The sequence below is a fragment of the Dreissena polymorpha genome, chromosome 9 (assembly GCF_020536995.1).
Source record: "Dreissena polymorpha isolate Duluth1 chromosome 9, UMN_Dpol_1.0, whole genome shotgun sequence".
Lineage (NCBI taxonomy): Eukaryota > Metazoa > Mollusca > Bivalvia > Myida > Dreissenidae > Dreissena > Dreissena polymorpha.
Window position 1 is genome coordinate 86,521,831 of NC_068363.1, and position 18,356 is coordinate 86,540,186.

Below are 18,356 nucleotides of genomic sequence, written 5' to 3' on the forward strand. Positions count from 1 at the left end.
TCATTCTTATGATGACTCTCGTCAATATCTCATTCTTATGATGACTCTCGTCAATATCTCATTCTTATGATGACTCTCGTCAATATCTCATTCTTATGATGACTCTCGTCAATATCTCATTCTTATGATGACTCTCGTCAATATCTCATTCTTATGATGACTCTGGTCAATATCTCATTCTTATGATGACTCTGGTCAATATCTCATTCTTAAGATGACTCTCGTCAATATCTCATTCTTATGATGACTCTGGTCAATATCTCATTCTTATGATGACTCTCGTCAATATCTCATTCTTATGATGACTCTGGTCAATATCTCATTCTTATGATGACTCTCGTCAATATCTCATTCTTATGATGACTCTCGTCAATATCTCATTCTTATGATGACTCTGGTCAATATCTCATTCTTATGATGACTCTCGTCAATATCTAATTCTTATGATGACTCTCGTCAATATCTCATTCTTATGATGACTCTGGTCAATATCTCATTCTTATGATGACTCTCGTCAATATCTCATTCTTATGATGACTCTGGTCAATATCTCATTCTTATGATGACTCTCGTCAATATCTCATTCTTATGATGACTCTGGTCAATATCTCATTCTTATGATGACTCTCGTCAATATCTCATTCTTATGATGACTCTCGTCAATATCTCATTCTTATGATGACTCTCGTCAATATCTCATTCTTATGATGACTCTGGTCAATATCTCATTCTTATGATGACTCATCAATATCTCAATCTTATGATGACTCTGGTCATTATCTCATTCTTATGATGACTCTGGTCAATATCTCATTCTTATGATGACTCTGGTCAATATCTCATTCTTATGATGACTCTGGTCAATATCTCATTCTTATGATGACTCTCGTCAATATCTCATTCTTATGATGACTCTCGTCAATATCTCAATCTTATGATGACTCTGGTCAATATCTCATTCTTATGATGACTCTGGTCAATATCTCATTCTTATGATGACTCTGGTCAATATCTCATTCTTATGATGACTCTCGTCAATATCTCATTCTTATGATGACTCATCAATATCTCAATCTTTTGAGCCTTGCTCTGAGAAAACCAGGCTATTCAGGCAGAGAACTTTCTGCCATAACCTGACTTCCTTTAACGGAAAAAATCCTCAAAATAAGAGAGTGTCGTCCCTCATTAGCTGTGTGCATTAAGCCCAGTTTTCCTAGAATGAGGCTCATTAACAAAGGCAAAGGTAGACATCAGCCCCTTTTAAAAGGACATAAGCCCCGTCCAAAAAAGACATTAGAACCTTCCTGCTATTTTCACATGCTTGAGATAGAAATTATTCAAGATTCAGTGAATAGATTTGAAGGCAACTGCGTAATTTTCATTAATGTAAAAGATCATTCTTGAATTTATTATAACTGTGAGGGCCAGATTCATGAAACAGTTTACGATTTTACAACTTTAAAACATCATTTTGCTTTTCTTTTTTTTTCTTCACATATTTCCTATTGCCATGGTATTTTTTTTATAAAATCACAGCTCAACAACAATTTACCAATATTAATACTTTTCAGTAATCCCAAGTTGCCAACCTCATGTTTTTGTTTCCATTTTTTTATATCTATTTTATTACGAAGTTCACTTTAATAAACATAAATATTTACAAAGCAAGACTTATTTGGTTTATATTTATACATAAATGCAGTAAATACGTATTTATGATAGTAAATGAGGTTTAACAAATGGAACAAGAAACCGTCAGAGACGGGTGATGCTCCCCAAAGTTTTTTTTTGTCACAATATTGCACTTTATTATATACCTGCTTGCTTTTTACAAAATACAGGTTGTATCAATCGTTGAAATAAAAAATCCCGTATAACGCTACTCGCTGTTTCCAATTCCGTATTACCATACTAGCCGGACAACTTCGACCCATTTAATGACGTAACATTACGCGCACCGAAAATAGAAATATTTTATATTGCGAAATATATTACGTAGTATATCGTGTGACGTCATTTTTGTGACGAAACACGATGGTTTTATCTAAACTCTGGAATTTAAAGGGATCTTTTCACGGTTTGGTAAATTGACAAAATTGAAAAAAGTTGTTTCAGATTCGCAAATTTTCGTTTTAGTTATGATATTTGTGAGGAAACAGTATTACTGAACATTTACCATAGTCCGATATAGCCATTATATGTATCTTTTGACAATTTGAAAACCTAAAAATTATAAAGCGTTGCAACGCGAAACGATTGAATAATTTGGAGAGTTCTGTTGTTGTCGTTTTAATTTACGAAACTACGAAGATTGCTTATATAAGGTATAAAATACTTAAAGTGTGGATACCCGGCGGAATAGCCGAGAGGGCTAATGCGTTTTTACTTCAGACTAACTCCAGGACTCCGGAGGTCACTGGTTCGAGCCCTGGTACCGGCTACTTTTTTTTCCTTTTTTTAATTGTTTTTTTTTCCTTTTTTTAATTGTATTCGTGATTTTTTACTGGAGCTTTTAAGATCCAATGTTTACATTTATCAACATAAAGCATTTAATGACAAACTTCAAAATATGCCAAAATCTGTGAAAATGTCCCTTAAATAACATGACGGACGTTGTGTTTTTTTACAGTAAACTATTTGTTAAAAACATAGAATGAATTCAAAACGTATTTTGGAGTGTGTGTTTATAATGCATAAATTTATATTTCGATAGAAATACAATAAAATAGTGTGGTTTAAAACTAAGTTTTGATAAAGACATGGAAGAAATAGAAGTGGAAGTGCATATCGTTTCAACGTTTTTGTTATAAACATCGGATTAAAATTTAAAGTTGTCAACTTAATTGTTATTAACATTGGATTAATGATGGCATTAAGGTAAGCGTGTCGGAAACCTTTGTTTTCCCGGTTTGAATGTTTACACGTTAATTTACATAAACTGTATTCATACGCGTCTTAAATAAACTATGGCGTACCGTTTTAGCCATAGTTTTGTCAGTTTTGTTAAAGTAAAAAATACAACTGTTAACTGTTTTCGTTAGTTGTTGTATATAATAAAAGGAATATTACGCTAGTCAATTGTTCCAAGAGTTTGTATCACTCTCGTGGCTTGTGCTATTTCGCATCACACTCCAGGCTCCGCCTCTCGTGTGATACGTCATCACACAAGCCACTCGAGTGATACAAACTCTTGGAACAATTGACTAGCGTAATATTCCGTATATATATTCAGATAAAAGGAAACGTCTTGAGGGCACAGTAGTTGGGGGGACAAGAATTTCTTGATAGAAAATTTCAAAGGGCCATAAATCTGTGAAAAATCATCTGACCAGAACCCGCTGATAATATGCACATCTTCTGTTGGTAGTAAAGCTTCCCATAAAGTTTCATTGAATTACGGTCATTAGTTGCTGAGAAATAGCCCGGACAAGAATTGCACTATATGTACAGTTAATGGAAATTTTCAAAGGGCCATAACTCTGTGAAAAATCATCCGACCAGAACCGGCTGATAAAACTTTAGTATGCACATCTCCTCTTGGTAGTGAAGCTTCCCATAAAGTTTCATTGAATTCTGGTCATTAATTGCTGAGAAATAGCCCGGACAAAAATTGTGCACAGGCAGACGGACGAAGCAGCGACTATTTGATCCCGCCAAAATGTTTGGGGGAAGCATAATAAAGAAAACATAAACACAAGTCTCTACAAGTAGTCATTAGTGATTTATATAAAATAATATGTAAACAAGGGACAAAATTGTCACAAAACCAGGTTTTCATTGTGAAAAAAAATCTGATAAAAGGTGACAACTCAAACTGAACTTTTGAAATGAACAAACAAAATTAACCCCCTTTGTAAGTTTGTTTCAAAATAAATCTTTTTTCAGTCGTGGCGACCTTGACATTGGAGACATTGACGTGATTCTTTCATGCCACACACCGACCCATGATGGTGAACAAATGTGCCAAATGATTTGAAAATCTCACAATGAATGACATAGTTATGGCCCGGACAAGCTCATTTATGGACATTTTTGACCTTTGAACTCAAAGTGTGACCTTTGACCTTGGAGATATCGACATAATTCTTTCGCACGACACACCGTCTAATGATGGTGAACAAATGAAAAAAAAATTCTGATAAAGGGAGACAACTCAAACTGAACTTTTGAAATGAACAACCAAAATTAACCCCCTTTAAAAGTTTGTTTCAAAATAAATCTATTTTTAGTCGTGGCGACCTTGACATTGGAGATATTGACATGATTCTTTCGTGCGACACACCGACCCATGATGGTGAACAAATGTGCCAAATGATTTTAAAATCTCGCAATGAATGCCATAGTTATGGCCCGGACAAAAAAATTAGCTCATTTATGGCCATTTATGACCTTTGAACTCAAAGTGTGACCTTGACCTAGGAGATATTGACGTAATTCTTTCGCGCGACACACCGTCTTATCATGGTAAACAAATGTGCCAAATGATTTTAAAATCTCACAATAAACGACAAAGTTATGGCCCGGACAAGCTTGTTCCGCCTGCCAGCCCACCAGCAGGCTGCCAAGCCCGCCTGCCGACATTCGCCAATCTAATAACAATTCAATCTAATTCAATCTAGAATAGTTCTTCAATGTGGCATATTATAAGTATATTTTGGTGATGGAAGCCCAGATCAACTCATATCGTACCAAACAATAGTTGAACATGGTACCTACTAAAATAGTGAGTATTTCTCACAGAAACCTTTGAATTTAAAATTGTCTGTATAATGTAAAGACATTGGAAATTCTGACTTAAGAAATAAATGGACTTGTCCAAACTTGATATTTTAATGTCAGCTAATGTATTTATTAACAACAATATTATATTAAAATTAATTTGTCTAAAATAATTATAATAGCAAACAAGAGCTGTGTGTGTGAAACACAATGCCTCCTCCATATATAATTTGACCTTTGACCTTGAAGGATGACCTTGACCTTTCACCACTCAAAATGTGCACCTCCATGAGATACACATGCATGCCAAATATCAAGTTGCTATCTTCAATATTGAAAAAGTTATGACCAAGGTTAAAGTTTTGGGACAGAATGACAGACAGACAGACAGGCCAAAAACAATATATCCCCTATCATTTGATCAGGGGGCATAAACAATAATTTAAAAATACAAGTTTGCCTAAGTAAAATAAAACCTGCCTGGTTTAAAGGGACATCATGTCCCACCATACATCTTAGGCAGTAGATAAGTGCAGAGAGGGTTACTGCCCTTGGTGCATTCAGGTTTCCATACACTTCATATGATGAACCTGAGAAATCACACACTGCTGTGCCCTGGAACAGATGCAAAATTTTTTTACACAAAAGTAATTTATACATCCGTTCAGCTATGACAGCTAAGTTTAAGGGCAAGTAACTCATGGTTCAGTGGATCACAGGGCATGAAAAGTGTCTAGTATATCAACACTTCACGAGGATGGTAAATTGAACATGAAAATTGTGGAAGTAGTTCCCTCCACATACTTATTTGGACAAACTAACACAGACTCTATTACCTCCTCTATGCTGAAATATAAGTAGCACAAGCTCTGTTGCTTTTATAAATTCTGCCATGCTCTGTGAAAAAAGGAAAAACAGTGATATTATTACAACTGTTGTTGGATAACTTTGCCACACTCTTTCATGTGTACATTTGTTTTTTTCCATAATATATAATTTAAAAACAAGATGAGTTTAGACTAAATCGAATGCTCAAAGGGTCCATCAATAAAACGACTAAATTTAAAGTAGTTTTTCATGGATAACCGTTTAATCAGATTGTAAATGCATAGTTTCAATTTCAATTTAAAGATGAATATGTCCTCTTTCAAAACATGGAATAACAAGGGACAAAATTGTCACAAAACCAGGTTTTCAATGTGAAAAAAAAAAGTCAGATAAAGGGAGGCAACTAAAACTGAACTGCTTTAATCAGTTCACTTTTAGTTGTCTCCCTTTATCTGATAATTGTTTATAATTAACCCCATTTGTATCAAAATAAATATATTTTTATTCGTGGTGACCTTGACCTTGGAATTATTGACGTAATTCTTTCGTGCCACACACCGTCCCATGATGGTGAACAAATGTGCCAAATGATTTTAAAATCTCACAATGAATGACATAGATATGGCCGGAACAAGCTCATTTATGGCCATTTTTGACCTTTGAACTCAATGTGTGACCTTGACCTTGGAGATATCGACGTAATTCTTTAGCGCGACACACCGTCTAATGATGGTGAACAAATGTGCCAAATGATTTTAAAATCTGACAATGAACGACAAAGTTATGGCCCAGACAAGCTCATTTATAGCCATTTTTGACCTTTAAACTCAAATTGTGACCTTGACCTTAGAGATATCGACATAATTCTTTCGTGCGACACACCGTCTAATGATGGTGAACAAATGTGCCAAATGATTTTAAAATCTCACAATGAGCGACAAAGTTATGGCCCTGACAAGCTTGTTTCACCCCCCAGCCCGCCCGCCGACATTCGCCAATCTAATAACCAGTTTTTTCCTTCGGAAAACCTGGTTAAAAAAGTATGGCATGTTACTTACATTATAATCCCATTAGGTTAAATGAAACCAATCTAAGAAAACAGGGTTTGGCAGACAAAAGCCCAGTATCTCAATAAACGCACCCCAAATGTTTATCTTTTAACATAATGCTCAACGAAATGCATCAAAATGTTGAAGACACACAGGATTCAGGAAATAGCCACAAAGGCTTGGTTGCATTTGCTTAATGGATTTTACACCAATGGAGAAAAGGACCTATTTAGAAATAAGAACTATTTTTGAATGGACCAGGGAGGGATACACTGATATAGAGGAATGTAACCAAAGGATTTTTTTGTTTCACTGACTGATTGTTTGATTCTGTTAACAGCTTTAAATTGTTCTCATATAAAAACTCAATTGACAAGGCAACTGTTGTTTACCTCCTCTTTATTAATTTCCACCTTGAGAGCAATCCGTGCCCCATTGTCCATAAAGTCTTCAGCATAGAGACATGTAGTTCCACTATGGGCCAGCGTCTTACTGGCTATCTCCCGTAACATGTCACGTACAGCAAGCTCTGCATTGTCCTGTGAATGCATGGAGGTATATGAGTACCACAACAGAACAGAGACATGCAACATCCATACAGGGCTTACTTAGTGGCTATCTCTTGTAGCATCTCCCCATTAGCATGTTCTGCATTGTTCTATGTATACATAGAGATATACAAGGCCCGCAATATACAAGTAAAAACAACACAATAGACAAACAATATAGGAGGGGGTCACTGTCTTGTTGGAAATGATACATTTGCATTTTTGCACGCTCTTTTCTCGTTTTTTCTTGCTAAACAGCTTAGAGCAGGATGTCTTGCTAGAGCTCTGCTAATTAATAACATAATGATTATTAATGAGAATCTGACATGGACCGAGGCCAATCTCATGTTTGCTCGTAAATGTTCTGATATCATCACGGGGAATTTGACCACAAAAAATAAAAATGAGCATTATGTATCTTGTTAAATCAATGTTACCAGACCACATCTTGCTTTGAAATTTAGGCTATTGCAATCACTAATTTCTTATGGGTTACCTTTATTTAACCAAATATTTGTTGATTTTGAGTGTTTATGGATCTCTAATGGGAAGACGTATTCAAAGAAGACAACAGAGAAACTACACTTTCCACCCAAAGTGGATGTTTGTTCAGACAAGACATGCTTTAAACAAAAAATGTTTTAAAAGTAGAAAGTGTCTTCCTTAGTCAGTCTGTGCAGCCTGGGACTACACTTTCTTCACATGCATTAGGCCCAGTTAAAAAAAACTTAAGGCTCAAATTATGCATATACCAGCTGACCTGAATGTGTGCCATATAGGCCTGTACCACGTCCAGTCCATACTCGTCAATGAGACCCTTGATGAGACGTATGCCTTTCTGATTGGCTGCCACCTGGGCCTTGAGGTCACTGAGGTTGTCATGGAGATTCCTAGTGCCACTACTGCCAGGGTACTTGGCGGGCTCGTGTAATGCTCGTGTTACATCTGATAATGAAATGAGGGTTGCACATGAAACTTGTATCTGGAGATGTAATGGACAATAGGTACAATAGGTTTGCACTAATCCCTTCAAGAAAGTACACGGCAAGCACACATTTTCCCATAAAAATCATTATGTCTGAAAAAGTAGAAATGATTTAACTTCATAAAAAATTAGTTTGAAGTAAGATTGATTTTGTTACACATGTTGACTGTTTATTTTTTTCATATAAGGTCTGTAGCTATTAGGATCAAGTAATTTATGTTAAATGATGTCATGAAAGTAAACAAGACACACTAAGTAAACTTTTGTCCAGTTATAATTTTGATCCTGGAGGAAGACTGGTACTCAGTAGTAAACATGGCTTAATACCGACCTCTAACTCACTAAATACAGAATAATAAATCTATTTATTGTTAACGCATTTCTGTAATTTTCACATTTTTGTTAGTGGAAAAATTACAAATGTCAATAATGAAAAAGCCTCAAAGTGTTTTAAGACCTCGATCATATTTCAATTTTATTGTTAACTTTAAACAGACTAAATGTCCCGAGTGTCAATTCAATTCATACAGCTGCAGTATTATGAGACTACCTTCTTCCTGGAACAATCCTGCCTCCACCAGCTTGAACGACTTGAACACCGCCCCTTCCTCATGCAAGTACCGCGAGTGCGGAGGCATCGAGCCCGGAGTTATGCCCCCTATGTCAGCATGATGGCCTCGACTGGCCACATAGAACACAGGTCTTGCCTCTCCAGGGTAGAACACCTGAAGAATGTAAATTTTGTTTTCTCAAATGAAATTTGTGAACCCTTTAACCCATTTATGCCTAATGGAATCTCCTATCCTTCTCAATTGGATCAATTTATTTCCAAAATTAGGGATGTCTAGTATATTTATTTCTATATTTAGAATATTTCTTACAGAAATTCCTTTAAGCAAACAGCGTAGACCCAGATGACCTTATCAGGGTCTGTGCTGTTTGCCAAGGCCTGTTTTCTAGATGCTAAGCTTAAATGGGTTAAACACTTTGCCACTCTGATACGCACTTTGATGTGTTTGTAATCAATTAGATGTGTTTGTAATCAATTACATAACTATATTAAAGTTTCAAAGGCTTCACCTATAATTCTTAGGTACTGATAAGAAGCAAACAGGATAAAACCTGGACAAACTGCAAGTTTCTCGCAGGCTTTTCTGGTTTTATGCAGGTTGCATATAGCCATTTTCACTTTTATTCTGAGCAGGAAATTGTTAAGGAATGGTCTTAACAGTTCAGGGTGGGCAACATGAAGCTGTGATAGAAACTAAAATATTGGGCATATTAACACTGCTTGTTCTTTCAATAATTTCTGCACAGAGGGCATATGGTGTGTTTTCTTCTGAATATCATGGGCCCACCATACATTTTAGGGGCCAATGACTTGCTGGCAACTGCTAATTTCAATCTATAACAAAGAAAAAACATATTTATTCCATGTTTTTCGAAAAAATGTTACAGGACACCCTAAAAATAGGTAAAAAACAATTCAAGTCTGTATCTCTGTATATTCTGGCTCTTTCTGAACAAAAATAAAATAGGAATCCATTTTTTTTTTTACATATTCTTCTAATCAGCATTAAACTTACATCAGATATAACCTCTTTTCCTATACATTTAACCACCTAAGGATTGAATCTAGCGCATGCGCATTGTAAGGAAATATGAACTTAAACCCGAAATACGTCATGAGCTTTTGCATCAACTTAATCACGTGACTTACAAAACCAGTCGACACAAATGTGGATAAAAAAATGTAAACATTGGATTTTAAAGCATACTACAGCTTGAATTATTGATTTGAAGGTAAGATTTACGTGTAGGATAGGGTTTAAGTTGCAGTGCATACTGTTTTAGTGCGCATTTTTCAGTTTTCACATGAGCAACAAACTTTCTTGCTAACTTTCAGAGAATTTGGTCACGCCTGTTGCACGGATGATATGCAAATTTACAGGATTTAAAAAAATAACGAATATATAGGAATGGTTGAATGTATAGGAAAGAAGGCTATATATATTGTGGCTTGTGCATAAATATAGATGTATTTTACTACTATATTAATAAAGATATTCTGAATATTATGAATATGATTATTCTGATCTATTGAACATTAATGAATAAACTAATGCACTAAAGCATGAAGCAGGCACACACACATACACTCAACTCAAGTGACAGCTTTTATCAAGCTGGCTCCACAATAAAATGTTCAAACAAAAACTTTGTTTGCCTTTTTGAATTTTGTTTTTGCATTCTTTCAAGTAAGATTATCACAAGTAGATAAATGAAGAATTAATGTTAAGTTCTGGTTAATACTTTGGAACTGCTGCAGGGCTCGACATTAACTTTTGGAGCCACTTGTCCAGTCGGACAAGTAGACCTAAACTTCACTTGTCCTGACCAGAAAGCAACTTGTTCTGACCATTATATCTTATTTTGCTCAGTTCTTCGCAAAGTAATTAAATAATACAAAAAGCTCAAATCATAAAGACTTAAATCATTCAAAATACATGTTAACATAATTTTAGGCAATTTGAATACAAAAAAAAACTATAACAGGAAAACTGGATATTATTGATTTTTTAAACATTATACAAAGCCAAAATAACTGACAAAAACTTGTGTTTTGCCACCATACTACTTTAATTGTCTTAAAGATCAATGTGTACCGGTGTCGTAAAATGCATATTCATTATAAGGGAGAATAATATTGTTATCTTGGCAAAGAAAAATGTTAAGGGTTGCTTCCCTTGTAAACAGTGCGGCGTAGTATCCCATGGAACTATCGGAATATCTCGTGCTTTGTCGTTTAAACATAAACAAAATATATATTTCAAAATAAAGGGTGGTTACTCCACAGAAATAACGGATTTAAAGGCATTTGTTCTAAGTTATTAAATTATAACAACCACTTGTCCCGTCGGACAAGCAAATTCTTTATTAACTTGTCCGGACTAACACTTTGGTTGTCCCGGACAGTCGGACTACCTTTAATGTTGAGCCCTGTGCTGCTGTAAGTGTACTTACCAATGTGATTTAAATGAAATGAACATACAGTTGAGTTGTAATGAAGTGTACATTCAAGTGTGTTTAAAATGAAGTGATGTGTTTGAAATGAAATTTTCTTACAGGCGTGCTTTAAACAAAGTGTAAATACCAGTGTGTTTTAAATGAAGTGTATATACAGGTTTGTTATGAATAAAAGGTAAATGCATTTGTATTTAAATAAAATAAATATACTTGTGTATTTAATAAACTGTATGTAGAGGTGTGTTTTAAATGAAATGTAAATACAGGTATGTTATAATGAAGAGTACATAATGGTCTATTTTAATGAAGTGTACATACAGGTCTATTTTAATGAAGTGTACACACAGGTCGATTTTAATGAATTGTACCTACAGGTCTATTTTAATGAAGTGTACATACATGTCTATTTAAATGAAGTGTACATACAGGTCTATTTTAATTAAGTGTGCATACATGTTTTTTAGTTAAGTGTACATACAGATCTATTTTAATGAAGTGTACATACAAGTCTCTTTTAATAAAGTGTACATACATGTCTATTTTAATGAAGTGAACATACAGGTCTATTTTAATTAAGTGTACATACATGTCTTTTTAAATGAAGTGTACATACAGGTCCATTGTAATGAAGTGTACATACAGGTCTATTTTAATGAAATGTACATACAGGTCTATTTTAATTAAGTATACATACATGTCTATTTTAATTAAGGGTGCATACAGGTCTATTTTAATGAAGTGTACATACAGGTCTATTTTAGTGAAGTGTACAAACAGGTCTGTTTTAATGAAGTGTACATACAGGTCTATTTTAATAAAGTGTACATACAGGAGTGATAACTGTGAGGTCCGGCAAGTGACTCCCTCCTGCCTTGGGATGGTTGGACAGGATCACATCTCCCTCCCTCAGATCTGAACCCAGCACCTTCATCTAAAATATTTAAGCCTGGTTCTGGGAAAACTTGCCTTAATGCCGCGAGTTAAGTGTCATCCGAAATTACCCTGTGCATGCAGTCTGCACTGGCTAATCTGGGATAACACTTTACCCTAGTATGGAATTTTTTGTTTAAAGAAGGTCTCTTCTAAATGAAAAAAAAAACAGTCTAGGCAGAGTGTTGTCCCTGACAAGCCTGTGTGGACTGCACAGGCTAATCAAGCAAGAAACTTTTGACATGCATTAAACCCCAGAGCGATGCTCATTTACTTTTTTGTATACATTTTTTACATGGCTTGTTGTATTCAGGGCTTTTTACTAATTTAGCTGGAGCCAAATAAAAGCCAAGAGAATCTTTTCAATTGTTGCACTTTTCCCCAAATTTAAAGTTTACTGCTTAACAATTCTTCTTCATTCTCAGTTATTTCAACAAATCATTCCCAAAAAATGGAAAGCTATAAGAAAAAGTCCAGCTGCTTATTTGCTTATAAATTTCAATTATCCAGTTGAAATACTTTCCCTTTTTTCTGTCTGTACACTGTGTGAAGAAAAACAAATACAGGTAAACAGTTAAACATACAATCTGCTTTACTAACCACTGTTGTGGTTATAGATAGAAATATTACACCTTACATAAACATGAGTCATCTTTGTGTATATTACTTATAGAAGGCTTACAATCTGCATGGCACAACAAATTTTGATTTTTTGGAATTGAGGAATGGTCCAAATTAAGCATAAGGCCCTCAGGAAACTTTATGGAGCATTGCCTATCAATGTAAATTAATGTCACTGCCACAAACAAAGCAATTTAAATTAAATTCACAGAACATCTTTCAACAATAGTAATCTATGTAAAACTAATATTTAAAGGATCATTAGGTCTTGTTATGAATTAACAAAGGTCAAATTTTCTTCTTAATTGACATTGCTTGAAATTGTGTAGTCTAGCGCAATAAATACATAAAACCCAAGGCTACACTCAACTTAATTTCCAAATGATTTCAAGTTTAATTGGTGACTGGAACTAAGTTTACAAAATCTGTAGAGCTTAAATGCTTTTAAAATGTTACACAAAAATTGTAGTGCTTGTTGTTTCTTTAACAATTCAAAAGTATTTAATCCGTTTAAAATATTGAATACATGTGATCATAAGAAAAAAGAAAAAAACAACACTTCAGACCTCCAAGACATCCCTCAAACAGCTTGCCTATCTCACCCTTTGGGTTTGTCCCCTCTAAATGTTTTAGGGCTTACTTGTCAATCCCCAAAAGACCAGAAGGCCCTTAGTGCGTGTGTATTTCCAGGTTTATGAGGTTCTTCCAGGCCTGAGGCTGCATTATGTGAGGACCTGACTTTATAAGGCTCACAGTGGTGTTCCCTTTTTTAATGAGGCACACCTGATAGACATTTCCAGTGACTTTCTCTATAAATGTCTGAGAGCATTTTGCACAGGCTAATCTGGGACAACACTTTAAGCTCATGCATTAAACCCCCTTTTCACAGAGTGTGGCTCATAATTATCAATTGGATCATCGAACACTGCACACACAAGACATACCTGATATTGTACAGCCTCCTGCATGGCACCAAGATGCACTGGTATATGAGGGGCATTAGCAACCAGGCCACCATCGGGTCCAAACATTGCGCAGGAAAAGTCTAAACGCTCCTGGTTACATAAAATGAGCCTTGTTCTGAGAAAACTGGGCTTAATGCATGTGCTTAAAGTGTCTTCTTAGATTAGCCTGTGCAGTCCGCACAGGCTAATCAGGGACGACACTTTCCGCTTTAATGGTATTTTTCCTTTAAAGGAAGTCCCTTTTTACTGAAAATCTAGTTTAAGCGGAAAGTGTCATCCCTGATTAGCCTGTGCGGACTGCACAGGCTAATCTGGGACGACACTTTTCAAACATGAATTAAGCCCAGTTTTCTCAGAACACGACTCAAATAGTTGGCAAATGTTGATCTCATAACAGTTTATCATACGCTTTAATTTGTTTCCTGTGTTATACAACCAATATGAATATTAATCTATTAAACAAGTTAAAAATAACATTTCAGTATATTATAACCGTATTGTGACACATTAAAATATGAATACCTTGATATTGGTAGAGATGGCAGTTCTCTGCAATACCCTGAAAAAAAAGCCATTTTATTTTAATGCAACTGATATATGCATACTGGCAGACCACAGAAGGGGTCAAACTATTTGAAAAAATATTTAATATTTTATTGTGTTTTTGTTAATGTAAAACATCAAACCACAAGCAATATCTCATAATGTCTGTTTCTTTATTTTATAAAATTTTTAGTTTTAATACATTCTTTATTTTCATAAATATATAAACATATCAATTTCTTAAGTCAGAATAATAATAATGTATATAAGGTCATTCAAAATAAGGAATGCCTTAGAAGGACACGCCTACCCCCGATTTATTTGAATGAACGCAGAATCAAGTGTGTAACACACACCATGTGAACACTTAACACAGCATTTATGAACCAGCTCTTAGTAACTGTTGCTATACATAAAGCTTATTTCACAATTGACCTTTGAGTAAGCATATTAGTTGGTGAATACAATATGTGGTCTTGAAATGATTAAAACAAATTGTTGATGCATTATGATATTAAGTAACATTCTTGCCTGCCCATCTGTTCTGCAATGCTCATGAACCTGTGTGAGAAAATGGAGAGCTGAATCATGTCTAAGTCCTTGCCAACTCTCTCTACTACCCCCTTGCCTATCTGAAATGATACAGAGAATAATACACATTATACAGTCATGAACCAAAACTTTATGTTCATCTCGGATTTCTCGATATTTTTCTTTGGATTATTATATGCAACTGTGTCGTTAGTTCTCTAGTCAGTGTATACATGTACATCTCAAAGTCACTCTTCAACAGCTTTATTCTCTGTGCAAACTGGCTTTATTATGTTGATCATTTTCACATACCAAAACCGTTCAAAAAAGGTTAACAAGACATGCTGTTAGAATGAACGTATGTATTGAAGCATAATGCCTGCATTAAAAGAATGAAAATTTGTTTAACAAAAATTGACCAAAAACCCCTTCACAAGATTGTGCATTTGGGTGATTAAAATAAATTCAATTAAGTGTCACCTATATTTGCACTTTAAAATTTGCATATTATTACAGTAATAAAAGTATAAAGTTACGGGGTGTTGCTGCAGTTTTGCTGATATTTTTCCATCTAATATGGATTCTGTCCAAAATTTATATTTAAAATATATATACAAAATTTAATACTATATGAAAAATGAAATAAAAAAATTAGGTCACCGGCCTTGTTTTGATTTTATTCACCATTATATAACATGTACATTTTCAATAAAACTGAAAAATCTCTTAATGCGTAAAAATAATTAATAACCTATAAAATTGGCAGCATGTAGATATAATACAAGCTAAGATACGTCATATACCATGTAATTAAACCACAAACTACCAATAAAATGGAGTACACAAGATAAATTTTAAGAAAATTATTTTTAATACTTTTTATGTCACCCAAAAAAACGTCATTTTTTTACTTATGTAACCACATAAATGGAATTAAAAAAAGTTCTGTCTAATAGTATTCTGCAAAACTTCTCAAATATGTCCATCTACGTATTGTCATCATAAAACACAAATACAGAAAGGGGGTCATCACACTTTTAACAGAGATTTTTTGTTTTAACTATCCCTACCGTCAACGTCAATTTTCATAAAATACAGCATTTAGGCAAAACCCAAGTAACGGTACATAGATTGTTAGAAATATGCATAAACATTAGAAATTGTTTACAATCTTAACTGAGATAACAACAGCTAACCAAAAGACATTAATAAAAGACAATATTTAATCACAAACATAATACCATACAGTATCAAACTCGACCTTAATCATTAATAACTTACATGTACTTGTTCAAAGCTTTCGGCATGTTTTGTAGTTTGTGATTAAATGCTTTAAATTGATAAATGTAAACAACAGCACTAAAGAGCTCCAGTATAAAACAAGAATGGAATTAAAGAAAGTAAAAAAAGTAATAAAAAAAGTTGACCCCACCTGGGATCGAACCAATGACAATTATATTATGAACCAACTCGGTCAATTTCTGATGATTGTGATAAAAATATTGAGCTGTGATAATAGCATCAACGGTGTTGCTATAAATATATCTTCAGATAAATAAACTGCTGCAACACCCCTTAAAGAACAAAACTGACCATATTTGCTTCTTTTTTCTTTATTCTGAGAACAAACAATTACCTTTAGTTTCACATCCCCTTGTTTTGTGATAGAAGCTTGACATGTTGGCTCCACAAGAATGGTACTGAAAACAAACAATAATGAACACTTAAACGCAGAAATGCCCAGCCCTTCATGCTTTTAAATTGTACGTAGTCTCAAAAGTGACTTCAGGCTACTATGAATATTCTATTTGCTCCTTGTCTTGTCAATATCAATTATCTCAAAAGATAGTTTATATGTGGAAAGTGATTCGTTTTGATGATAATACTTTTCCTCCAACATGAGCATGCAACATGCATGCAATAACCCTATTCCTTCAAAAGTTTTTGCCTACGTAAAACAGCATCTCCTTATAACTATCCCCTTAATAAAAGAATCCTTTATTCCCCTATTTTGAAAATCCTCCCCAAAATACAAATATTACAATACCCTGAAACCATTATTATTAGTCTAATACTAATTTATATGGATATATGAGCACCAAGTTTTTAAGGCAACTAAATTTATTGAATCCACAGTAGTTTCCCCACAAAATTAGTGTGTGCAGCCACATTTAAAGCCACATCTAAAAACGCCCTGAAATCACACACAGCAACATTGCATAGAGTACCTGTTTCCATTCATGATAATGGCTGGGCCACTGATGGTATGTCCTGCGCCCAGCTTGTCCAAGAGGTAGACCGCTGTATCCTGCCACCCCTCATCAAAGTAGCAGCTTGTTGTCTATAAGTGACACGTATTCCTCAAAGTTTCAACAATAAAAAATGACCAATATTCGATCTTGGCCTAGACATTATTTAGATACAACTTCTGACCAAGTTTGGTGAAGCTCGGATGAAAACAACTTGAATTAGAGAGCGGACACTTAATACTGACCGACCGACCGACCGACCGACCGACTGACCGACCGACCGACAGACAGACAGACAGACAGACAGACAGACAGACAGACAGACAGACAGACAGACAGACAGACAGACAGACTTTAGCTTGTGAAAGTAGTAATGAATACCCATAAACACGCATGTTGTAATATGTAGCAAGTTGTAAATATCCTTCAAGTTTCAAACTTTCCCATTTTTTATATACAATTTGTCACTGAATACATCAATAATAACATGTTATTCACTCATTTATTTTTATAATGATTACATAAACCGGTACTGGTTCAAATCACCATATTTAATATTGACAGATTTGTCCACCCCCATAACATAAATTACGGCAGATTGGATTGTAATACATCAATGTAATTGTTTCCCCAAGGAAATAGTCAAGGGATGTGGGGATCCTTATGGGGTGAGGGTTGCAAGGAATGTCTCCTTGCCGTCATACAGTACAGTCCACGCGTTTTCCCCAATTTCCCTCGCTACAAGGGCACTCTTATGAAGGGTGATTAAGAACGTCCCGCAATACGCGGCATTTGCATGATTGGGGACTCCGAGGTCAACGATCGGCAAATTGATAAGCCGGCGCAGTGGCCTTCGGCGTTTAACTAGATTACGATCAATTAATCTTTGTTTGACTTCCTGATTTTCAAAATAAAATTACCTATATATATATATATAATTTTAAGACGTGCGCAACATATATACTGTTCAGTGTCCAATCGGTAACGAAAATGCGTATAACTGGCAATCAATATTTTTCATTGACGTCAGCCTTGAAGTTAGTGTTTATCGCAGATTAATTTAAAAGAAATCAGTTTTAAAATGTACGTAATATCCATCAGTAATTAAACAGTGCACGAAAGATGGTATTGGGCATCCTCATCACACCTTTTTACCGTAAACAATTACATAAACAATAATTGTTCCTTATGAGAAGTAATTCAAGTTAAATGCAATTGGGGAGCAATTAATTTCTTATGGCGAGTAAGTTGTGAAAACATTTCCCGTTACAAATTTTATGCGGAAACAATTTAATTTCAGTACAAGCATATTTCATAAAGTCCATTTATAGAACTGAATTACACAATTTGTCTACAGCCAC

The 18,356-nt window shown here is 34.7% G+C and overlaps 1 protein-coding gene across 8 annotated transcripts in view; it reads right to left on the reverse strand.

Moving 5' to 3' along the window:
* Positions 1–18,356, reverse strand: part of LOC127843626 (5-oxoprolinase-like) — a 298,491-nt gene that overhangs the window by 247,038 nt on the left and 33,097 nt on the right. For all 8 annotated transcript variants that reach the window (XR_008032247.1, XR_008032245.1, XR_008032246.1 and 5 more), the window contains exons 19-28: positions 16,975–17,087; positions 16,383–16,446; positions 14,747–14,847; positions 14,195–14,231; positions 13,652–13,762; positions 11,986–12,087; positions 8,680–8,854; positions 7,905–8,089; positions 6,989–7,135; positions 5,200–5,334 (exon numbers count right to left, since the gene is read on the reverse strand). Coding sequence is in view for 3 of the 8 variants with exons in the window: in XM_052373318.1 (XP_052229278.1) it covers positions 5,200–5,334; positions 6,989–7,135; positions 7,905–8,089; positions 8,680–8,854; positions 11,986–12,087; positions 13,652–13,762; positions 14,195–14,231; positions 14,747–14,847; positions 16,383–16,446; positions 16,975–17,087 (1,170 nt within the window). In the remaining 5 variants the exon portion in view is untranslated. The remainder of the gene's footprint in view (positions 1–5,199; positions 5,335–6,988; positions 7,136–7,904; positions 8,090–8,679; positions 8,855–11,985; positions 12,088–13,651; positions 13,763–14,194; positions 14,232–14,746; positions 14,848–16,382; positions 16,447–16,974; positions 17,088–18,356) is intronic.